Below are 25,361 nucleotides of genomic sequence, written 5' to 3'. Positions count from 1 at the left end.
CCCACTCCACCTGCATCACCAGGTGTATCTAACTACTATCTTTGTAAGCAAAGGAAGGGGTTGCCCTTGTTTAAATTAGGGAATATCTATAGTGTAATCACAGGGTGTGATTACAGTTTGGATAGACATACTCAAGCTAGCTTTAATCTAGCTAGCTAGGTCCCGGAGCTTCAGCGTGCCCAAGATGCCGAGTAGGCTTGTACAGCCACACTGAAGTGCATGCTGCCACAGCTTTGCTGCTCCAGGACCCAACCTGGCTAGATTACAGTTAGCTCAGGTGTGTCTACACAAGCTGTAACTACACCCTTTGATTACTGCATAGACATATTAGAAATGACCCCAGATCTGAGTCCAGATCTGAATTTTACAGCTCTGTTTTCTAGTTTAAAGATTGGCAATTTAGGCCCATGTTCTATCATCTAGACCCACTGCCTCCTTTTTAGCAGAGTGCGGTGACAATGATAAAGGAAAACCCAAGAGATCACTAGGAAAGTGTTCTCAATATGATACACTAAAACCCCAAATTTACATATAAACAGGTGGATCTTCCGAGGGAAAATAGGCCCCGTTTTGTTTGTTTGTTTGTTTTGTGCTACGTTTAATGTTGAAAAAAAGCATTGTAATTTTACAGGAGTTTAGAAGTGTTTATAAATTAATGGTAATTAAATTAAATTAAATGGGTTGGTCCTTCTAAAGCTTTCCTAAACCCTTCTCCCCCAAAAATTATATTTGGCAAGATTAATGGGCCTGATCTTGGTTTCTACTAGAATATTTTGCAGATCCAAGTTCACCATCCCATTTTACACTGTTATTATCAGCAGCCTCCTCAACTTTTCCTGTGAAAGTGGAAATTAAACCTCAACTTTTTTTAAAATCCACCGAAAAGACCTGGAAATTGGTCTGGAAAAAATCTGCTTTAAAAGCATTAAATTACAATGAAGGCATTCCAAACGTGCCTTTTCTGGACTGGGGGTGGTAGTGGTGAAGAATCCCTGACCCACTTGGCTATCCAAAACCTTTCCCAAAACACCAGTGGCTAACCGGGTACATTTTGAACAGGGTGCTCAGTATCCTAAGAAATTATCTAGGAAATGACTGGTTGGTGCTTCCCCAAGCATTGTGTTATCTCATCAGTATTCATGATCATTGCCATTGTGCAAAGGAGGAGAAAGTACTCCCCAGGAGCCCAAGGGAAGGGGATTAAAGGAACGGCGGGAAAAGAACTGTAAGTTTCTTACCTCCACTGAAGATTTTTTCCCCAACACATTTCTCTCTTGCATATCCATCACCTAAAGGTAGTGCCTTCTCTATTTAAAAAACAGCAGCAAGTTTTTGACTTCTTGTCATCTCCCTATGACATGTTTTGGAGTTTTCCCAATGTATTCGGCACTAGAGGAGGATGGGAATGGGACAGCAGCAAACATGGTGTTCTCTGTAATGTCAGAGTTTAGGATGGATCACTGGCACTAGTATGGCTCTATTGAAAGATGTCCTTCACAGGGGCAATCCCTCTGCATGGGTCAGTAGAAATGAGACCAGCTTGAGAACTAGCTCTTTGTCTGATTCACTGAGTATCTGTTCAGAGGTGCTGAGTGTGAAAGACATGAGCCTATGCGCTTTTAACTACAAATATGGTCCAAGCCTTTTCAGTATTAGGGAGAAAATTAAGAGAGGTCTTATAGTCAGATGACAAAACTGGGAGTCACATGAGCCGAGTTCTATTCCCAACGAAGCCACAGGCTCACTTTATGGCTTTGGGAACTATACGATTCGGGGCTAGATAGTGATTGTCCTTTATGTCTACAAAGCAGCTGGGAGGTGTAATTCCCACTCAGGTAGACATACAAACGCTAACTCCACTAGCTTCTAAAAAAGGAATGTGGATGTTCAGGAAATTGCTTGGGCGAGCCACACAAGTATGTACCCTGGGGTCAGGCAGGATTATGCTTGGGTGGCTAGGCCAAGCCAATGCAACCATTATTCTTCGGCACTAGTTTGAACAGAGCTAGCATGCGTACCTCTGCCTATATTGGTAATTACACCAGCCAGATGCTGTGTAGATATACCCTTAGTGAAGGCATGTTAGGGGAGCCCACAAGGAGACTCCACAACCACAGGTATGGGGACAGGCAAGGAAGTGGAGAAGCTGTGGTCATGTCCCTTATCTTTTTGCACAGTGGCCCATAGAGTGGGCCCAATGAACTGGCAGGGGATGGTTTGTGCCTCAGATACAATCCCTTCTGATGCTTCTCCTGTTTGGTTTGCACACTCCCCTGAGGATAGTGTGGAGCTGTCCACACTATCCTCAGGGCAGTGTGCAAACCACACCATCTGGCCCTTAGAGCTCACTCACCTCAGAGAACTGCTGGGAGAGAGCTTGTTTCACTAAAGCCTTGTAAGGCGTTTCCAGGTTCTCCTGTGGAAGGTGCTAAAGAAGTGCAAAGTGGGCAGAAGTCAGCTCTCTGCCCTTTCTGGTGTGTTCTTTAGAGGCCTGTTTTAGATCCCAATGCCATATGTGGCCAGGGGTTTTGAGAATGGCTGAAGAATAAATTCATTATGTGACCACGTCCAGGTGCACCACAGTCTTCCCCTCACTCCTCAGTAACACAGAATCTGGCTGGCCCAGACCCCAGACCTGCCTTAGGGATGGGCTGTCAGACATTTCAGTGCCAAAGGGCAAGCTGCTACCAAGAACACAATCCTAAGCATTGTGGCAAGAAACAGCCGTTTAAGAAGCTTAAGGGCTAAACTGTATTTTAAGCCATGGTCCATGCTAGAGGGACCACCCTGCAGGACCCCTTCTGATGAGAGGGCCTACAGCAATAGGGACTCTGCCACCCAACCCTCAGCGAGCCAGTTCTGTTGGCCAGTGCAAAGGGGGCAGCGTTAGGAGCTTATTCCTTCACCCGCTTACTTCCCTGGTCCTTCTCGCACAAACACAGAGCAACAATACACGAAGTCCAAAGGTGCAAACAATTCAATATTTATTGGGGTGAACTTCCAGCAAGCATGATTCCAGTTTCCTTCCTTAGTGTCCCCCTTCCCAGCTCTGACACCACAGAGCCTTACCTGTGTCCCTGTTCCCATTCCCCCCCTTAGCAAAACATGATTCCAATTTCCCCACCCCCATTCCCTGTTCCTGTTCCCATCCCCCCCCCTTATTTCCTGATTGACTGCAGACTATATAGTAAAACTTGAGTTCTGCTTAACTATACCTTAACCAATCATTTTCCTGAAATTTAACTAACCAATCCTAACATATTGTAACAAGATTATTTAACCAATTATATCCCATCACCTTAATTAGTTTACACCCAGCAAAATTAATTATACAGCAGACAGAAACAATCACAGAACCAGACAGAGATTATACAGACAAACAATAGGGAAATGGGGACTACAATGATAGAACAACACAGAAATGAGGATTTCACATCCCAGCTATGGATAAGTGAGTTCTTGCCAGACAGGATGCTATCAAACTAAATTTCCTTTTACATTTTCTAGGCACTTCCCTTTCTCTGGAGGTGATAGGCATTATCAGGACAGGATTGTATCCTAACAGCCCAATAGCACCTTATTTCAATGCGACTAGTTTGGAACATAAGGATGTGACCATTCGCTTCCCAGATCTTAGCCTAAGCACAGGGCCCCAGACTGTCACAGGAAGAGAAGGCTCTTACACTGGCAGACAGTGATTTTGATTCTCTCTTTTATACCTCTATAACTAACTAAGTGATAAGAAAAGGAGTACTTGTGGCACCTTAGAGACTAACAAATTTATTAGAGCATAAGCTTTCGTGAGCTACAGCTCACTTCATCGGATGCATTTGGTGGAAAAAACAGAGTAGAGATTTATATACACACACACAGAGAACATGAAACAATGGGTTTATCATACACACTGTAAGGAGAGTGATCACTTAAGATAAGCCATCACCAACAGCAGGGGGGGGAAGGAGGAAAACCTTTCATGGTGACAAGCAGGTAGGCTAATTCCAGCAGTTAACAAGAATATCAGAGGAACAGTGGGGGGTGGGGTGGGAGGGAGAAATACCATGGGGAAATAGTTTTACTTTGTGTAATGACTCATCCATTCCCAGTCTCTATTCAAGCCTAAGTTAATTGTATCCAGTTTGCAAATTAATTCCAATTCAGCAGTCTCTCGTTGGAGTCTGTTTTTGAAGCTTTTTTGTTGAAGTATAGCCACTCTTAGGTCTGTGATCGAGTGACCAGAGAGATTGAAGTGTTCTCCAACTGGTTTTTGAATGTTATAATTCTTGACGTCTGATTTGTGTCCATTCATTCTTTTACGTAGAGACTGTCCAGTTTGGCCAATGTACATGGCAGAGGGGCATTGCTGGCACATGATGGCATATATCACATTGGTAGATGCGCAGGTGAAGGAGCCTCTGATAGTGTGGCTGATGTGATTAGGCCCTATGATGGTATCCCCTGAATAGATATGTGGACAGAGTTGGCAACGGGCTTTGTTGCAAGGAAAGGTTCCTGGGTTAGTGGTTCTGTTGTGTGGTGTGTGGTTGCTGGTGAGTATTTGCTTCAGATTGGGGGGCTGTCTGTAAGCAAGGACTGGTCTGTCTCCCAAGATCTGAGAGAGCGATGGCTCGTCCTTCAGGATAGGTTGTAGATCCTTGATGATGCGTTGGATAGTACTTGTGGCACCTTAGAGACTAACAAATTTATTAGAGCATAAGCTTTCGTGAGCTACAGCTCACTTCATCGGATGCATTTGGTGGAAAAAACAGAGGAGAGATTTATATACACACACACAGAGAACATGAAACAATGGGTTTATCATACACACTGTAAGGAGAGTGATCACTTAAGATAAGCCATCACCAACAGCAGGGGGGGGAAGGAGGAAAACCTTTCATGGTGACAAGCAGGTAGGCTAATTCCAGCAGTTAACAAGAATATCAGAGGAACAGTGGGGGGTGGGGTGGGAGGGAGAAATACCATGGGGAAATAGTTTTACTTTGTGTAATGACTCATCCATTCCCAGTCTCTATTCAAGCCTAAGTTAATTGTATCCAGTTTGCAAATTAATTCCAATTCAGCAGTCTCTCGTTGGAGTCTGTTTTTGAAGCTTTTTTGTTGAAGTATAGCCACTCTTAGGTCTGTGATCGAGTGACCAGAGAGATTGAAGTGTTCTCCAACTGGTTTTTGAATGTTATAATTCTTGACGTCTGATTTGTGTCCATTCATTCTTTTACGTAGAGACTGTCCAGTTTGGCCAATGTACATGGCAGAGGGGCATTGCTGGCACATGAATAGATACTGGGAATGGATGAGTCATTACACAAAGTAAAACTATTTCCCCATGGTATTTCTCCCTCCCACCCCACCCCCCACTGTTCCTCTGATATTCTTGTTAACTGCTGGAATTAGCCTACCTGCTTGTCACCATGAAAGGTTTTCCTCCTTCCCCCCCCTGCTGTTGGTGATGGCTTATCTTAAGTGATCACTCTCCTTACAGTGTGTATGATAAACCCATTGTTTCATGTTCTCTGTGTGTGTGTATATAAATCTCTACTCTGTTTTTTCCACCAAATGCATCCGATGAAGTGAGCTGTAGCTCACGAAAGCTTATGCTCTAATAAATTTGTTAGTCTCTAAGGTGCCACAAGTACTATCCAACGCATCATCAAGGATCTACAACCTATCCTGAAGGACGAGCCATCGCTCTCTCAGATCTTGGGAGACAGACCAGTCCTTGCTTACAGACAGCCCCCCAATCTGAAGCAAATACTCACCAGCAACCACACACCACACAACAGAACCACTAACCCAGGAACCTTTCCTTGCAACAAAGCCCGTTGCCAACTCTGTCCACATATCTATTCAGGGGATACCATCATAGGGCCTAATCACATCAGCCACACTATCAGAGGCTCCTTCACCTGCGCATCTACCAATGTGATATATGCCATCATGTGCCAGCAATGCCCCTCTGCCATGTACATTGGCCAAACTGGACAGTCTCTACGTAAAAGAATGAATGGACACAAATCAGACGTCAAGAATTATAACATTCAAAAACCAGTTGGAGAACACTTCAATCTCTCTGGTCACTCGATCACAGACCTAAGAGTGGCTATACTTCAACAAAAAAGCTTCAAAAACAGACTCCAACGAGAGACTGCTGAATTGGAATTAATTTGCAAACTGGATACAATTAACTTAGGCTTGAATAGAGACTGGGAATGGATGAGTCATTACACAAAGTAAAACTATTTCCCCATGGTATTTCTCCCTCCCACCCCACCCCCCACTGTTCCTCTGATATTCTTGTTAACTGCTGGAATTAGCCTACCTGCTTGTCACCATGAAAGGTTTTCCTCCTTCCCCCCCCTGCTGTTGGTGATGGCTTATCTTAAGTGATCACTCTCCTTACAGTGTGTATGATAAACCCATTGTTTCATGTTCTCTGTGTGTGTGTATATAAATCTCTACTCTGTTTTTTCCACCAAATGCATCCGATGAAGTGAGCTGTAGCTCACGAAAGCTTATGCTCTAATAAATTTGTTAGTCTCTAAGGTGCCACAAGTACTCCTTTTCTTTTTGAGAATACAGACTAACACGGCTGCTACTCTGAAATAAGTGATAAGAATACACCTAAATTCTTAGAGTACAGGTCTTTACAGACAGGCCTGAATATCTATATCCTAACAGGCAGGACCACCTTTCATCTAGTGCCTCTGTTGCACTAGCAAGGAGAAGAGGCTGTGATGACTTCAAAGCATTGTGCCTGGCACCAAAAAGAGGCCGGGGGGAGAAAAGGGGATTTGAGAAGATCTGTGTGCCCTCTCCCTCCACTCTTGCATACGAGTGGAGGTCTCACAATCAAGCCGTATATGCAATCCAGGTCTGAGACATGACAGCTCTGCATGTTATAATTAACATGTAGACCTCACTTGTCTGATTTGTGTCACTGTCACAGCAAATCAAATGAAGGCAACTATAAATGCCATGGAACAGACAATAGTAGCTGCTTGCTGCTAACTCACGGACCACAAAAGGCATCTTTTTTCCAGTCTTGTCATTGCATCTCTAGGATGCCTCACTGAAGACCTCCCAGACTAAGAAACGTATTCCCTTTCTTGCTGTCCTGGGGTCTCATCTCAGGAAGGCGAGGTTGACAGATTGGAACTAATCTAAGGCGAAGATGGAGCGGTACAATCGTTTCGCCCACAGAAATACATTGCACCATTCAACTGCACAATGCTGACTTTTAGAACAAGTTCTTGATAAGGAAAGTTCAGGCCAACCCCCAGGATGCATGACTTTCAAATTGAGAACACGTTGTATTTCCTTGGCCTATGTCCCTGGGTAGTGTCATATATTCAGCGAATGATGATGCTAAACCACAGAAAAATGGAGAGAAGAAGTTAAGGAAAAATACCTTCCCTGGCCTAGATGTTACTGAAGATTTAGAGCCAGGGAATAGAATTTGGTTGGGCATTATAAGGGGAAATGTATCTGTCTTCAGTTAGGGTTTGATCTTGTTGCCAGGAATGAGATGCAGAAGTGTGTCTCCCCCAAATAAGACTAATCATTCCGTTTTACAGATTTGTTCCATAGTTTATCCCCACAAGGAAGAAAAGGTTAGCGTCATTGTGGAAAATCCCACAGAAAGGATTCAGTTTTTCACACACCGAATGAGTCCATTTCTGCCATGTTTGTCCTGCACAGAAATCTGTCAGAAAGGTTCTTTCAATCCAGGTGGGATCAAAAGACAGGTTGCCACCCTGAACAGAAAAAAGATGCCACTTTAAGGAGCTGCCATTTTAAATATCTCAATGTATGGCTTTACTCTGTGTAATTAACTTAGAAACTTCCTTGGGTAAGGTAACAGTTTCCACCTCCCCTGTAATTATAAAGAGGGTTACACTTAAAGGTGACCCTGGTTTTAAAAAAGCTTCTAGAGAGCAAACTAGTCCATCTCCCTGGTCTGTGGCAGGATCTTCATATCCCAAAGACACAATGAGCTGTGAATTCTTGTTATTAGTTCATACATTAGAGGTGAAACAACAAGATAGGACAGCACTTCAGCAAAAAGAGCACGTGTTTTTCACTGAAAGCTTGAAGGAAAAAACACTTGAACATGGCAGTTTCATCCTCCCAAGTGCATTCTTATGGCAAAGGTTTGTGATGTTAGCATGCTGGCAAACAATACTGAGTATCCAAATTGTAAGCGATCCAAATTATCTATTCAGAACCTTGATTCATATTAGGGGTGGGTGAACTATGCACTTTGGGAACTCAACTTTCCCTCACCTCTACTCCTCACTAATCCCGCAACATGCGTATCTAAGCAACTCTGCTTGGCATTTTGAATCTGATGCGTTTCCTGTAGCCCACTGACAGCAGCAGAATTTTCATTTCTCAGCCGTTCCTATATACTGGGATAGAGGGAAAATGCTTTGGGTAATGCCTGATGAGGAAAGTGTTATAAGAAAAGGCAACACTTCTGATTCCTGATGAATTGGTCAGAATCTTCACTGCAAATAAGGTGAACAGAGGTGGTTTCGCCATCTCCAAGTATATATACTGTGACAAAGTTCCTCCTCTACCTCGGTAGGTCCTGCGTTTGTTGGCGGATTTTGCTTGCCTCAGAGATTCACAGTAGCTCTCAGTTTGGCCACTTTCGTGGCTCAAATCTGCCGTTCACTCAGATAACCTCATCACTGGCCAGCATGGGACCAAAAAAAGAGAGTAAGAACAATCCCCACAGTTTCTGCTGATCCACCATGTGGGTCAGGGAACAGCTCAGAGACCTTCCCCTCTGGTGGAATCTCCTGTGTTGGGTCCAGAGTTGGGAGGTTTGGGGGGGAACCAGGCCCACCCTCTACCCCGGGTTCCAGCCCAGGGCCCTGTGGACTGCAGCTGTCTAGAGTGCCTCCTGGATCAGCTGTGTGACAGCTACAACTCCCTGGGCTACTTCCCCATGGCCTGCTCCCAACACCTTCTTTGTCCTCACCACAGGACCTTCCTCCTGGTGTCTGTTAACGCTTGTACTTCTCAGTCTTCCAATAGTACACCTTCTCACTCTCAGGTTCTTGCGCTTCTTTCTCCCAGCTCCTCGCGCACACACCACAAACTGAAGTGAGCTCCTTTTTAAACCCAGGTGCCCTGATTAGCCTGCCTGTCTTAATTGATTCTGGCAGCTTCTTGATTGGCTGCAGGTGTTCTAATCAGCCTGTCTGCCTTAATTGTTTCCAAAAAGTTCCTGATTGTTCTGGAACCTTCCCTGTTAACTTACTCAGGGAAAAGGAACCTACTTAACCTGGAGCTAATATATCTGCCATCTATCACTCTCCTGTAGCCATCTGGCCTGACCCTGTCACAATACACATGTACAATACCTATAAGAATATCTATAATTGTTAATGTATTTTCTATTAAAGGTTTATGGAGTAATATTACAAGGAGATCAAGATTTCTTTTTTTCAAATCGATTCAACAAATATCTTGGCTTTTCCTCTGTGGTTAGATCTCAAATATTCAAACTTTCGGCTCTGTTAGACAGATGGATCACATGCTATCTTTTTTGTCCCCTGCTTGGTAAACCACGCATACTTCCATCATGAATACTTGCCTAGGTTTCATTTAACACCCAATTTTCACAAATACTGATACATACACCTTTGAAGTTCATGTCCACAAACATTTGTTCCAGAAAAAAAACCTGAATGTATAGAGCATATAAATAACCATCCCAGAACATGTTTCTGTGCCCCGAGCGCAAATGTTTTATAGCTCTGATATTAAACTCACTTGCTGCTGGTTATGAACATTTCACCACTAGAAAGTCCCCACAGAGTCACAACCCATTTGCACCATTCCCTGGAGTATTAGCTGTAGTTTGCAGACAATAGACAATTTTGGCATTACTGTTGCTGTGTTGGCTCACAGCACTAACCTCAGAGAGTGAGCACTTGGAACAAAGTAGCTGTTATCCTGGAGTAGATTATAGGTCCACCTGGTCCAATATCCTGCTTCCAGGCAATGGTTACCATAAAAAAGTCAGCCAGCTGTTACCATACTGTCTTACATCAATATGCAGTTATTACTAGTGGTGGCTGGAAAACAAGAAACTTGTTTTGCAAACAAATTTGAGGTTTTAGAATTTGTCATCATCTGCATGAGAAAGCGAGAGAGACTAATTTTATAGGCTAATCATTAGTGCTCTCACCTGGGATATGGGAGATCCAGGTTCATGTCCATGCTCTGCTTGATTCTCTCCCAACCAGGCAGAGAAGGGAGTTGAACCTGGATCTCCCATATCCCAGAGAAGTACCCTAATCACTGGGCTACTGGCTATTCTATGGTTACTACCTGTCTCGCTCTGATATATGTTTTGAGCTCAGAAATCCTCCTGACAAAATTTTACAGACATGTTTTGGTTTTGACAAATCAGCATTTTTTGACAAAGAAACATTTAGTGAAAAAATTCCTGACCAGCTCTAGTTATTTCCTATTCTAATCATAGGATAACTAGGGGACTTCACCACCACCTGGTAATTGTTGACATAACCCGACTTTTAATAGTGACCACAGTGTTGAATGTTTCAGAGGATACGGAATTGTGCCTTGCCAATTATGCAGCGCCTTGTATTGAGGGAAAAGCTCCCTGACAGAGGCAGGAGATCAATTTACAACCCGAAGTATGAAGTTTAATTACCCATTTCATTATCTTAGCTTACATAGCGACAAATGTGAACCCTCAGTGAGCCAAAGAAAGAGTCACCAGCCACTACTTTGAGAAAGAGGGAGATAATGCGAAGAAAATCCAAATGACTGAGAACTGCTGAGCATGGCACTAAAGACTATCTGCATCAGCAGTGTGGAACTTACATAGCCAACAGATCTCTGAATCCTACAGTCACATATGCACAACTGCTCCCTGGAACTGTTTGTGTGCTAATCCAATCAGGGAAGAGAAAAGTACAAGATAGACTTATCTGACCAATGACTGGTAAGCATCAGAGTTGAAATTTCAAATATTAGCGATCAATCCATGGAGGGTTTGTTTGTTTTTTTTTAATTCAGCCAATAAATTCAAGCAAATAAATCATGATCTGCCTGTGGATTTTCCATGAGCAGGAAATAAACTGTTGTAAATTACTAGCTCAGCACTAACTAACTACAAATCATGCACGTTACCAGGCATTTTGTATTCTTCTCAACATAATAGGTAACATTCTGCTTATTATATTCATTTTTAGGTTATTAGTCGCATTAAGCCTTTTGCAAATAAAGTAAAAAATTGCAAACAGATCAGATGCTTTTCCAGCTACCTCATTAACAAAACTTTTAGTCCAGGAGATCTGAAAATTCTGCATAATATGAAAGGCTAAAATGATAATGTCTTATCAGCTCAGCAATTATGAAAGGAAATATAATGTCCTTTCATAATACCTGGCATCCCAAAGGACCCTACAAATTATGGGCCAGATGCATGTCTGTGAAGCATCATGCACCTCAGTAGCAGTGTATAAATAATAATCCTGCAGGAAAATCTACAGGGCAGGTAGATTTATGTGGGGAAAGTAAGATTACTTAGTCACTGGAGTTCTCTAAATGTTTTGCCTTTGCAGATCCGAGGAGTAGCATAACATGGATCCTGGAACCATTTCAAGACCATAGGACCATTAAGAGGTATGACCATTAGCATGTACACCAAAGACAGAGCCAACATTTCAAAGTGTCATTATAAAAGAAGTGCCTTGCATAACAACACGTTTCAGAGTAGCAGGCGTGTTAGTCTGTATTCGCAAAAAGAAAAAGGAGTACTTGCGGCACCTTAGAGACTAACAAATGTATTTGAGCATCAGCTTTCGTGAGCTACAGCTCACTTCATCGGATGCATTCGGTGGAAAATACAGTGGGGAGATTTATATACACACACAGAGAACATGAAACAATGGGTTTTATCATACACACTGTAAGGAGAGTGATCACTTAAGATGAGCCATCACCAGCTAGGGGAGGAGTGGGAGAGGAGGAAAACCTTTCATGGTGACAAGCAAGGTGGGCCATTTCCAGCAGTTAACAAGAACATCTGAGGAAAGTTCTTGTTAACTGCTGGAAATGGCCCTTGCTTGTCACCATGAAAGGTTTTCCTCCTCCCCCCCCCTCCTGCTGATGATGGCTCATCTTAAGTGATCACTCTCCATACAGTGTGTATGATAAAACCCACTGTTTCATGTTCTTTCTGTGCGTGTATATAAATCTCCCCACTGTATTTTCCACCGAATGCATCCGATGAAGTGAGCTGTAGCTCACAAAAGCTTATGCTCAGATAAATTTGTTAGTCTCTAAGGTACCACAAGTACTCCTTTTCTTTTTATTAGAAAAGAAATAGACCCATAATTCCACCTCTGTTCCTTTCTGTCTCCTCTAACCAACTGAAGCTACTTCAAAGCAGCAGGGAATCGATGGACTGTCAGTGTGGCTCTAAAGAGCCCATGCCTACCCAAAAACTCTCAACATACCTAACCTTTACTTTGACCATGTGAAATTGCCTATGTCATTCCCTGCAGTCAGAGTTAAGAAGGCAGCGGACAAGTGAAGGAGGACAGCCAAGACGTACAGTGGAAAATAATAAACTAACTCATCAGCACCATTTTCTGCAACACGCTGGTTCTTCCTCAGAGGTCTCCCATCCATGAACTAATGAGGCCCTATCCTGTCTAACAATTAAATACCTAATTAGATCACAGCTCAAGGTACTATGGCTGCAGTGTGTGTTATTTAGTCCTGCTTTATAAGCAAAATTGCATACAGTCCATTAAATCTCTGAGGGGCCCTCTCTTCCAAAGATATGTGTGATAGATGTAACTGCCCACAAACAAATCATCTGCTAATCAGCTGCTTTTCATTATTACCTCCCACAACAAATCAATTTTGTAAATAAATACATTTAAGAGCAAACAATTTGAGAGAAAATAAAAAATTTTGAGAATGTGTTTTCAACAGAAGGAGGAGGAAAAGTGCTAATTCAAATATTAAAATGAAGCAAAATTAACATAGGATGGGATGATTATTCTATTCCATGTATCATTACCCATTACCGTAAAATAATAGACAGAAATCTGTGACTTTAATGGATGATCTGGGTAGCTGAGAAGAGAATTGTGATTGACTGAAACATTTACATAGAGGCTGATGAACAGCATAATGAATGCACTTACAAAACATGGCTAAGGTCTAGTGAGGATTTAGCTGAATTTAATTCAGACATCCGAGAGGACTTGTAGAGCAAATATCCTATAATAAGCCATAGGTCTAGTCCAGCATGTCTTACTCCGGCCAATCTACCACTAAATACAATTGCTTAATGGGAAGTGAGCTCAGGGAGAGTTTTGCCGTCCAAAGACTTCTGACCCGACCATAGTGTTTGGCCATATGAGAGCTGTTAGTTCACATGCAATATTTTATTTCTGTACAAAGTCCAGTGATGAGGAATAAAGACAACTCAACTGTGTCGCAGTGAGTGGCAAAAAAATGCAAAGTTATGATTTGCAGTTTCAATATGACATACTCTACCTGTAGTTTCCTAGATACACGCCATCTGGATTAAGCATTGGAGCTATCTTGAAGACCAAGTGATCTCGCAATACTTTGGCTATGGGATGTTGGCTCACGAGGAAGTCAATTATACCTGGGAGAAACAAGAAAAATGTTAAGATCCTCTTGGTATAAAATTACAATTTCAACATAAATTTTAGTTTCAATTCTGAAAGTTGAAATAAAATTAACATTCCTTTCAGTTCAACACAGAGCTCTGGTCTTCAGCGTTTTGCAGGTATTCATTTAGCGCTTTTAATCTTCAAAGTGCTTTACAAACATTAACAAAATAATCCTTATTATACTCCAATGAGGTAAATAAGTGTTTCATCCCACCCCCCATTTACAGATGAAGAAGCCAGATACTCACCGGGTGAAAATTGGCATAGCCTCATTGAAATCAGTGGATTTACATCAGCTGAGTATCAGGCCCACAGAAACTGAGGAAGTGAGATGATAAGTGAGAGGAAAATCCAGCCTACAGCAGTGTAAATCAGGAGCAACTCCCCTGAAGTCAATGGACTGACACACCAGTTTAAAAACAACACAAGCCAGAGGAGACTCAGACCCTAAGTATCTTTCCTAAGCTTAGTCAGTGGAAGAGCCAGCTTTAGAATTCAGAAGCTCCTGTTTCCCCATCTTGTGCTCAGATCACTTTGATACACCTCCTCTCTCCTAGGGCTGACACTGGAGTAGGGAAAATTTCCCACCTGCATCCTGCAATTCTACCAATACACTGAAGGGGATTGGCAGCACTAGCAGCGGGGGGAGGAAGCAGGTCTGCGTTGCGTTTAGATTTCCCGCTTCGTCCTCCACCTAGTTGACGCCAATAAAAATAGTTGCCACCAAGCAAATGTGACAGCAAACTGAGTTCCTTTGCAATCTTGAGACACCCAGAGATAGGTCATGACTATTTTCTAATTCCCATAAGGTCTATCCTGTGATGCGAGGACGTTTTACTGAATTTCCTCAGATTAAAGCAAAAACACAGAGCTCTTGTAACAGGATGAAACTAAGCAGAGAAAAATTAAGGTAGAACATTAGAAAAAATGTACTGATTGTGAGAGCTACTAGACTATGCAGTAGTCTCTCCAAGGTAGTACTAGAGGCCCCATCACCCGAGACTTTTAAAACTGGGCAGGACAGAGCTCTAGGGAATATACAGCAAGAAGTATTTCAGCAATGATGGCCTGGGCGAACTAAATTACTTTTAAAACTTCTGACGTCTCTTATTTTTCTAAAAAGAAAAGGAGTACTTGTGGCACCTTAGAGACTAACAAATTTATTAGAGCATAAGCTTTCGTGAGCTACAGCTCACTTCATCGGATGCATTTGGTGGAAAAAACAGAGGAGAGATTAATATATACACACACACAGAGAACATGAAACAATGGGTTTATCATACACACTGTAAGGAGAGTGATCACTTAAGATAAGCCATCACCAGCAGCAGGGGGGGGAAAGGAGGAAAAACTTTCATGGTGACAAGCAAGGTAGGCTAATTCCAGCAGTTAACAAGAATATCAGAGGAACAGTGGGGGGGTGGGTGTGGGAGGGATAAATACCAGTGGGGAAATATTGTACTTTGTGTAATGACTCATCCAGTCCCGTCCTCTATTCAAGCCTAAGTTAAGATTGTATCCAGTTTGCAAAGTAATTCCAATTCAGGCAGTCTCGTCGTTGGGAGTCTGGTTTTGAAGCTTTTTTGTTGAAGGTATAGCCACGTCTTAGGTCTGTGAGTCGAGTGACCGAGAGAGTGAGGTGTTCTCAACTGGTTTTGAATGTTAGTAATTCTTGACGTCTGATTTGTGTCCATTCATTCTTTACGTAGGAGACTGTCCAGTTTGGCCAATGTACATGGCAGAGGTGCATTGCTGGCACATGATGGCAGTATATCACTTGGTAGATGCGCAGGTTAACGAGCGCTCTGATAGTGTGGCTGATGTGATTAGGCCCTATGATGGTGTCCCCTGAATAGATATGTGGACAGAGTTGGCAACGGGCTTTGTTGCAAGAATAGGTTCCTGGGTTAGTGGTTCTGTTGTGTGGTGTGTGGTTGCTGGTGAGTATTTGCTTCAGATTGGGGGGTGTCTGTAAGCAAGGACTGGTCTGTCTCCCAAGATCTGTGAGAGTGATGGGTCGTCCTTCAGGATAGGTTGTAGATCCTTGATGATGCGTTGGAGAGGTTTTAGTTGGGGGCTGAAGGTGATGGCTAGTGGCGTTCTGTTGTTTTCTTTGTTGGACCTGTCCTGTAGTAGGTGACTTCTGGGTACTCTTCTGGCTCTGTCAATCTGTTTCTTCACTTCAGCAGGTAGGTATTGTAGTTGTAGGAATGCATGATAGAGATCTTGTAGGTGTTTGTCTCTGTCTGAGGGGTTGGAGCAAATGCGGTTATATCGTAGCGCTTGGCTGTAGACAATGGATCGAGTCGTATGATCTGGATGAAAGCTAGAGGCATGTAGGTAGGAATAGCGGTCAGTAGGTTTCCGATATAGGGTGGTGTTTATGTGACCATCGCTTATTAGCACCGTAGTGTCCAGGAAGTGGATCTCTTGTGTGGACTGGTCCAGGCTGAGGTTGATGGTGGGATGGAAATTGTTGAAATCATGGTGGAATTCCTCAAGAGCTTCTTTTCCATGGGTCCAGATGATGAAGATGTCATCAATGTAGCGCAAGTAGAGTAGGGGCATTAGGGGACGAGAGCTGAGGAAGCGTTGTTCTAAGTCAGCCATAAAAATGTTGGCATACTGTGGGGCCATGCGAGTACCCATCGCAGTGCCGCTGATTTGAAGGTATACATTGTCACCAAATGTGAAATAGTTGTGGGTCAGGACAAAGTCACAAAGTTCAGCCACCAGGTTAGCCGTGACAGTATCGGGGATACTGTTCCTGACGGCTTGTAGTCCATCTTTGTGTGGAATGTTGGTGTAGAGGCTTCTACATCCATAGTGGCTAGGATGGTGTTTTTAGGAAGATCACCAATGGACTGTAGTTTCCTCAGGAAATCGGTGGTGTCTCGAAGATAGCTGGGAGTGCTGGTAAACCAAGGGCCTGGAGGAGGGAGAGTCTACATAGCCAGGACAATCCTGCTGTCAGGGTAGCCATGCCTGAGATGGATGGGGGCGTCCAGGTATTCCAGGGTTTATGGATCTGGGTAGCAGTAGAATACCCCAGGGTCGGGGCTCCAGGGTGTGTCTGTGGCGGATTTGTTCTTGTGCTTTTTCAGGGAGTTCTTGAGGCAAATGCTGTAGTTTCTTTGGTAACTTTCAGTGGGATCGGAGGTAATGGCTTTTAGAAAAGTGTGTGTGGAGAGCTGCCTAGTAGCCTCTGTTCATACTCCGACCTATGGCATGATGACGACCAGCACCTCCTTTGTCCAGCCTTTTTGATATGATGTCAGAGTTTGTTCTGAGGCTGTGGATGGCACTGTGTTTCTGCATGGCTGAGGTTATGGGGTAAGCGATGCTGCTTTTCCACAATTTCAGCTCGTGCACGTCGGCGGAAGCAGTCTATGTAGAAATCTAGGCTGCTGTTTCGACCTTCAGGAGGAGTCCACCCAGAATCCTTCTTTTTGTAGTGTTGGCAGGAAGGTCTCTGTGGGTTAATATGTTGGTCAGAGGTGTGTTGGAAATATTCCTTGAGTCTGAGACGTCAAAAATAGGATTCTAGGTCACCACAGAACTGTATCATGTTTGTGGTGGTGGAGGGGCAGAAGGAGAGGCCCCGAGATAGGACAGATTCTTCTGCTGGGCTAAGAGTATAGTTGGATAGATTAACAATATTGCTGGGTGGGTTACGGGAACCATTGTTGTGGCCCCTTGTGGCATATAGTAGTTTAGATAGCTTAGTGTCCTTTTTCTTTTGTAGAGAAGCAAAGTGTGTTTTGTAAATGGCTTGTCTAGTTTTTGTAAAGTCCAGCCACGAGGAAGTTTGTGTGGAAGGTTGGTTCTTTATGAGAGTATCCAGTTTTGAGAGCTCATTCTTAATCTTTCCCTGTTTGCTCTAGAGGATGTTGATCAGGTGGTTCCGCAGTTTCTTTGAGAGTGTGTGGCACAAGCTGTCAGCATAGTCTGTGTGGTATGTAGATTGTAATGGATTTTTTACCTTCAGTCCTTTCGGTATGATGTCCATCTGTTTGCATTTAGAGAGGAAGATGATGTCTGTCTGTATCTGTGCGAGTTTTTTCATGAAGTTGACAGATTTCCACTCTATACGGCTAAATTCAGTGCCTTGCATAATCACAGGTTTCAGAGTAGCAGCTGTGTTAGTCTGTATTCGCAAAAAGAAAAGGAGTACTTGTGGCACCTTAGAGACTAACAAATGATTGACAGAGCCAGAAGAGTACCCAGAAGTCACCTACTACAGGACAGGTCCAACAAAGAAAACAATAGAACGCCACTAGCCATCACCTTCAGCCCCCAACTAAAACCTCTCCAACGCATCATCAAGGATCTACAACCTATCCTGAAGGACGAGCCATCGCTCTCTCAGATCTTGGGAGACAGACCAGTCCTTGCTTACAGACAGCCCCCCAATCTGAAGCAAATACTCACCAGCAACCACACACCACACAACAGAACCACTAACCCAGGAACCTATCCTTGCAACAAAGCCCGTTGCCAACTCTGTCCACATATCTATTCAGGGGATACCATCATAGGGCCTAATCACATCAGCCACACTATCAGAGGCTCGTTCACCTGCGCATCTACCAATGTGATATATGCCATCATGTGCCAGCAATGCCCCTCTGCCATGTACATTGGCCAAACTGGACAGTCTCTACGTAAAAGAATGAATGGACACAAATCAGACGTCAAGAATTATAACATTCAAAAACCAGTTGGAGAACACTTCAATCTCTCTGGTCACTCGATCACAGACCTAAGAGTGGCTATACTTCAACAAAAAAGCTTCAAAAACAGACTCCAACGAGAGACTGCTGAATTGGAATTAATTTGCAAACTGGATACAATTATCTTAGGCTTGAATAGAGACTGGGAATGGATGAGTCATTACACAAAGTAAAACTATTTCCCCATGGTATTTCTCCCTCCCACCCCACCCCCCACTGTTCCTCTGATATTCTTGACAGGTTTCAGAGTAGCAGCCGTGTTAGTCTGTATTCGCAAAAAGAAAAGGAGTACCCGTGGCACCTTAGAGACTAACAAATTTATTAGAGCATAAGCTTTCGTGAGCTACAGCTCACGGGTACTCCTTTTCTGTTTTCTGATATTCTTGTTAACTGCTGGAATTAGCCTACCTTGCTTGTCACCATGAAAGGTTTTCCTCCTTTCCCGCCCCTGCTGCTGGTGATGGCTTATCTTAAGTGATCACTCTCCTTACAGTGTGTATGATAAACCCATTGTTTCATGTTCTTGGTGTGTGTATATAAATCTCTCCTCTGTTTTTTCCACCAAATGCATCCGATGAAGTGAGCTGTAGCTCACGAAAGCTTATGCTCTAATAAATTTGTTAGTCTCTAAGGTGCCACGGGTACTCCTTTTCTGTTTTCTGATATTCTTGTTAACTGCTGGAATTAGCCTACCTTGCTTGTCACCATGAAAGGTTTTCCTCCTTTCCTGCCACTGTTAGTGAATTCTACATCGTTGTGGCACATTGGAGAAACCAAGGCTTCTAGATTCTAGGAAAACTAGTCTATAATTGACCCTAAACATCCACACTTTTTGGTCAACTAATGACTTTTTCTCTGCAGATCTTGAAGGAGAGAGGATCTCTTTCCATAATGAGGTCTTCCAATTGGAGAGAGACTAATTCTGAATGTTTGGAGCTGGATTAGCACACATGCAATTATATTGTTTAGGAGATGTTTCTTCAGCTACCTCCTCACAAATAAGAAAACTGATCTGCTTTTTGGTGGGTGTTAGTCTCTTTCTCTTTACACAATAAAGATAAGATAAGAGCATAAAGAAATCCAATGGGCAGAGCCAGGACCCAAATAACCATGTTTACTAGTTATACATAAACACACAATGCCTACCTACATACATTCTGCTGCATGACTGGTTTTTGGTTGCTTCCAAAACATAGTACATTGTGAGCACCACTAAAAGGTTCACAACTATTTAAAGGGCTACTACCCTATTCCTATACACTATAGTGGGCTATATGGACACATGCCTCGGGTTCTCCTTGACTACTGTTTTCATTCTGGTAGTTGTTCTGGCAGCTAGCCCCAATACGTCTGAGTTCTGCTCTGATGGCAACCTCTGCCCCTGAAGGGCTGGTACGGGCTTTTTCCTGCTTTGTTTCTGTTATTTAATGCAGTCTCGCTTGTAGATCATGGCAAGGACATCTCACTGATGATTTAAATGTACACAGGAAACTCTTGGTTTCTTGTACAGAAGTCTTAGGTAGTGGGAGGTATTCAGAGCACAGCAAATAGTTTGTGTGCATGATGACAAGATCTTATTGGCAGGAAAGGGACAATAAGGGCATCTACACTGCAATTAAAAACCTGCAGCTGGCCCATACCAGCTGACTTGGGCTTGTGGGGCTCAGACTAAGTGGCTGCTTAATTTTGGTGTAGACATTTGTGCTTGGGCTGGAGCCTGGGCTCTAGAACCATATGAGCTGGGAGGATACCAGAGCTGGGGCGATAGCCAGAACCCGACCATCTACACCACCACCAAAGGGCCTCTTGGCCCAAGCCCATTGACGGGGGCTGGCCACGGGTATCTAACTACAGTGTGGACGCACCTAAATGTTTCAACCAAAGCAGGTTCTTCTTTGCTGTTAGACAGCGCATTTCTTGATTCAAGGTCTGCAACATGCCACCCCACAAAGCCTCGACCTCCTGATGAATTCTGAAGTGGGATTCTTCTTATTTATTATTCATATTACCCTAGTGTCCCCACCAAATCAGGGCCCCATTGTGATAGGCACTGTATAAACACATAAGAAGAGACAATGATTGCAGTGAAGGGTTTACAGTCTTTATAGACAAGACAGACAAAGGCTGAGGGGGAAACCAAGATGATGTGATTTGGACAAGGTTATACTTCAGGTCTGTGGCAGAGCCACGAGTTGAACCTAGGTCTCCTGACTCCCAGTCTGATGGCCTATGTACTAGGTCAGACTGCCTCCAAGTTACTAAACTCCGTTGAGATATTTGCTCTACCTTTTCCATATTCTGAGACTACAGATACCCGAAGCTGAGTAAATGCTTTAACAATTATCCGTTATTGTCGGTCATATGATAAAAATAAAGCAAGAGTTTAAAAAACACCCACTGAAGTCTAAAATAGAAGTAAGAATAGCATCCAGGAGCATAAGAGAACATACAAACGGAAAATGTATATTTATGCATGCACACCTCACCATAAAATTATTGTAAACAACCAAAAATAATCACTAGAATTAGTGCAGAGCTTTTCTGTTAGAGGAACTTGATGATCCAAGGATATTTAAAATTAAAAGATTGATGCTGGATTATTAAAAAAATACCATCTCACAGAACTTGGTTCTTGTTTTAATAAATCAACACAAATTAAATATTACAGTTTCTATAATCAGCAAGAGATATCAGTGTATCTCATTAGGCCAAGGTTAAAAATTTGGCAGCAGCCAAAACCCATTTAATATCATTTACTTCAAGGCAGACTCAGCAATATAACAGATGCCCTAAATTATTTGTTGGTCCTTGTCTTAAAACAACGGTTTGGTGGTAAACAGGAAGGGTAATGATGCCAGTCACCCTTGTTAGTGGCTAATAATTGCTTAATTTGTCCACTAATTGACCTGTGCTACTGTTGAGGCATTGGATCAGGGCATGAAGTAAACAAGGCCACTGGAATGTTACCTTAGAGAATGACTTCTGGAAATGAATCTATTTATTGCAATAAATTTTCTCTTCACAGATGAGCAGATTAATTGGTCTGCCAATTAGTCTGCTATTAAAGAAAAAAGTGCTGCCTATAGATTGGTTGGATTTTTGGAATCATGGCTGCAGTCTGGGTCAAATGAAGTGATCCAATTTGAATCAGCCAAATTGAACAAGAAATAAGACAAGCATTATTTTTTAAAAAATTATGTCTCTGTGGCTAAAGACCAAGGAAATTTTTGATAACTCAATATTGTCTTTTTGAAGACTTCACAATAAAATGGAGAACAAGATGGATGTGCCCAGTCACACAAATTAAGATGTGGACAATATCCCCCAAGATTATAGAAACAAAGTAGTATAAAAATATGTGACCTCTTTATTCCAGACATGATCCATTCTGGAAATTAATTATAATTTCCATTACTATTTACAATAATAATAAATAGTTACAGATACTGCCTTTACCCTGAACAGTTCATAATCTAATTTAAGACATGGCACATGGAGGGGCTGATCCAAAGTCCATGGAAGTTTTTCCATTGGCTCCAATGGGCGTTTGGTACTGGTCCCAAATAAATATTAAAAAATGAAAATGCAGCAAAGGAAATGAAAGAAAAGAGAGAATAAATACAATCGCACTCAGTTTGACATGTGTACAATATCTTGATGGTTCCATTAATTTAGGGGTGTTTCTTTGCCTAATCCTGCCTGCTGAATCCAGCTTCACTGAAACTTTACTAGCTAAGAACTCTTCCCAACTAAATCAGAGTTACTTCTCCATCTTTACTCTTTGTCCACTTGCTGCCTTCAACAATGCTGACCACACTCTACTTTCTCTCTTTTCATAGAATATTAGGATTAGAAGAGTCCGCAGGAAGTCATCTAATCCAATCCCCTGCTCAAAGCAGGACCAACACCAACTAAATCATCCCAGCCAAGGCTTTGTCAAGCCAGGCCTTAAAAACCTCTAAGAATGAATGGAGATTCCACAACTTCCCTAGGTAACCCATTCCAGTGCTTCACCACCCTCCTAGTGAAAAGTTTTTTTCTAATATCCAACCTAGACCTCGCTCACTGCAACTTCATACCATTGCTCCTTGTTCTGTCATCTGCCACTACTGAGAACAGCCAAGCTCCATCCTCTTTGGAACTCCCCTTTGGGTAGTTGAAGGCTGTTATCAAATCCCCCCTCACTATTCTCTTCTGCAGACTAAATAATCCCAGGTCCATCAGCCTCTCCGCACAAGTCATGTGCTCCAGCCCCCTAATCATTTTATTGCCCTCTGCTGGACTCTCCAATTTGTACACATCTCTTCTGTAGTGGGGGGGGGACCAAAACCGGATGCAGTACTCCAAGTGTGGCCTCACCAGTGCCGAATAGAGGGGGAAACAATCGCTTCCCTCGATCTGCTGGCAATGCTCCTACTAATACAGCCCAATATGTCATTGGCCTTCTTGGCAACGAGGGCACACTGCTGACTCATATCCAGCTTCTTGTCCACCGTAATCCCCAGGTCCTTGTCTGCAGAACTGCTACTTAGCCAGTCAGTCCCCAGCCTGTAGCAGTGCATGGGATTCTTCCTTCCTAAGTGCGGGTCTCCACACTCGTATCTTGGCTTCTGCACCTCAGAAGCTCATCGGCCCTCTCTGATGCCTGCTCCTTCAGCATCTCTTATTTGCTCCCCCATGCTCCTTTCTCCAAGTATCTGTAGATGTCTCTCATAGTCACTCTTCCATCTCCTCTATAATGTACTCTGTCCTGGCAACCTCATCCACTCAGAGTTTCAGCTGTCTTTATGCAGATGATTCCCAAATTAACCTCTTTACCTCTGACATCTTTCTTTCTGTCTAACATTTCTGGCTGCTTCTTGGATTGCCCTTTATCACCTCACACTCAGTACCATAAAATTGCTTCTTGCTCCCTCTTCCTGGTGTCTTTTCGCTATCTGCATCAATAATATGTCAATATTTGTGCAATTGTATAACTCTATAATATGTTTGCTCCTATTACTGAAAATCTAATGATTATAGATTCTAATATAATATAACATTTGGTAATGCAAACATATCCTGGACTCTGTCTTGTACAGGTCAGGAAAGGAGTAGTAATTCATACTTTGGGAGCCATTGCTAACAACTGAAATACATACTGGTCAGAAAAAATGTCTCCTGCTGTAAAATTTACTGCATCTTATAGCTGAAAGTGAATACTTTGCAATTTAGGATTGACCAAAATGATGTAAATTGCATTGCAAAATAATAATACTAAATAATAAAAAAGCAGAGGTCTGAACACTCCAGAACCACTCAGCTGTACAGCAGGAAGCAGTTTTCCCATTAGAAGATGGTAAAGAAGGCTTGCGTGAGGTCAGTACTTGCAAATTTGATAAAAAGCAACAGTATCCAACAGTATGTCAAACTGGACAGTCTCTACGTAAAAGAATAAATGGACACAAATCAGACATCAAGAATTATAACATTCAAAAACCAGTGGGAGAACACTTCAGTCTCTCTGGTCACTCGATTACAGACCTGAGGGTGGCTATCCTTCAACAAAAAAACTTCAAAAACAGACTCCAGCGAGAAACTGCTGAATTGGAATTAATTTGCAAACCGGATACAATTAACTTAGGCTTGAATAGAGACTGGGAGTGGATGGGTCATTACACAAAGTAAAACTATTTCCCCATGTTATTTCTCCCCCCCACCCCACTCCCCACTGTTCCTCAGATGTTCTTGTTAACTGCTGGAAATGGCCCACCTTGCTTGTCACCATGAAAGGTTTTCCTCCTCTCCCCCGCCACCCCCCGCTGCTGGTGATGGCTCATCTTAAGTGATCACTCTCCTTACAGTGTGTATGATAAAACCCATTGTTTCATGTTCTCTGTGTGTGTATATAAATCTCCCCACTGTATTTTCCACCGAATGCATCCAATGAAGTGAGCTGTAGCTCACGAAAGCTTATGCTCAAATAAATTTGTTAGTCTCTAAGGTGCCACAAGTATTCCTTTTCTTTTTAGTAAAATTCCTGATTCTTTAATACCTTTCTTCCTTTGCATCATGGCAAGAGAAGAGACATGCATATACTATGAGCCAAATTCAGTCCTGGTGTCACTCCAGCCAGTGCAATTACACCAGAGATGAATAGATCCAACAGTGGTAATAGTATACAAAGCTGTCCTAGTCTGTTACATAACGTGCATTGGGTTTAGTTGTTTAAAATGTCCAGGTAGCAGTGCTGATGTGCTCTTTGAATAGATATGAGATAAAGGGCTTGTATGCACCAGAGGGGGTATAAATTCTAGCGTATACCAACATATTGCATAGTAACTGTGTCCGTGGTCCCTGCTGGTGTGCACTAAATGTTCCTTAGAGCATGTTGATATAGTCCCATTTCAAACAGTATTACATCAGTGTGCACTAGGGAACTTTTAGTGCAGACCAGCAGGGTCCACGTGGATAGTTAATGCATGACACACTGTGTGTACTAGCATTTATACCCCGGCTGATTTACCACATCCTTTAGTAATCTGTTCCAACAGTTAGTTACGCCTTTAATCCATGCCATGTTTTATCTCACACCAGGCCCAGCTACACGGGATATGGATCGAACTATACATGAGTAGATTTAAAGGTTACAATTAAATTTCTTTAAAGCCCCAAAAATATTTAATTGTTTTCATTTGTGCTTAGAATTTTCTCTGTGATATTCTTACAGGGGTTAGTGAGATTGCCAAAACCTTAAAGATGAGGAAGAACCTGCATTCCCTCTGCTACCACAGGGCCAATTTTAGGTCCTCTTAGCCAGAGGTGCACTGATGTAGTAGTGGTGTTGTTTGGTTTGGTTTTTGTTTGTTTTGGTGGCTTCAGGGGTGCGGGGAGGGAGGGATATGAGGAAGAGTTATACTTCCCAGGCATCAGC

General features: G+C 42.7%; 1 protein-coding gene across 1 annotated transcript in view; it reads right to left on the bottom strand.

Annotated features, from left to right (window-relative positions):
* Positions 1-25,361, bottom strand: part of LOC119859961 (AGBL carboxypeptidase 4) — a 1,439,111-nt gene that overhangs the window by 232,997 nt on the left and 1,180,753 nt on the right. Inside the window, exon 8 of the mRNA XM_038412901.2 lies at positions 13,573-13,687. Coding sequence (XP_038268829.1) covers positions 13,573-13,687 — 115 coding nt within the window. The remainder of the gene's footprint in view (positions 1-13,572; positions 13,688-25,361) is intronic.

Source organism: Dermochelys coriacea, chromosome 8 (assembly GCF_009764565.3).
Source record: "Dermochelys coriacea isolate rDerCor1 chromosome 8, rDerCor1.pri.v4, whole genome shotgun sequence".
Lineage (NCBI taxonomy): Eukaryota > Metazoa > Chordata > Testudines > Dermochelyidae > Dermochelys > Dermochelys coriacea.
Note: the sequence above shows the minus strand (reverse complement) of the source record. Positions and strands in the feature narration are given on the sequence as shown.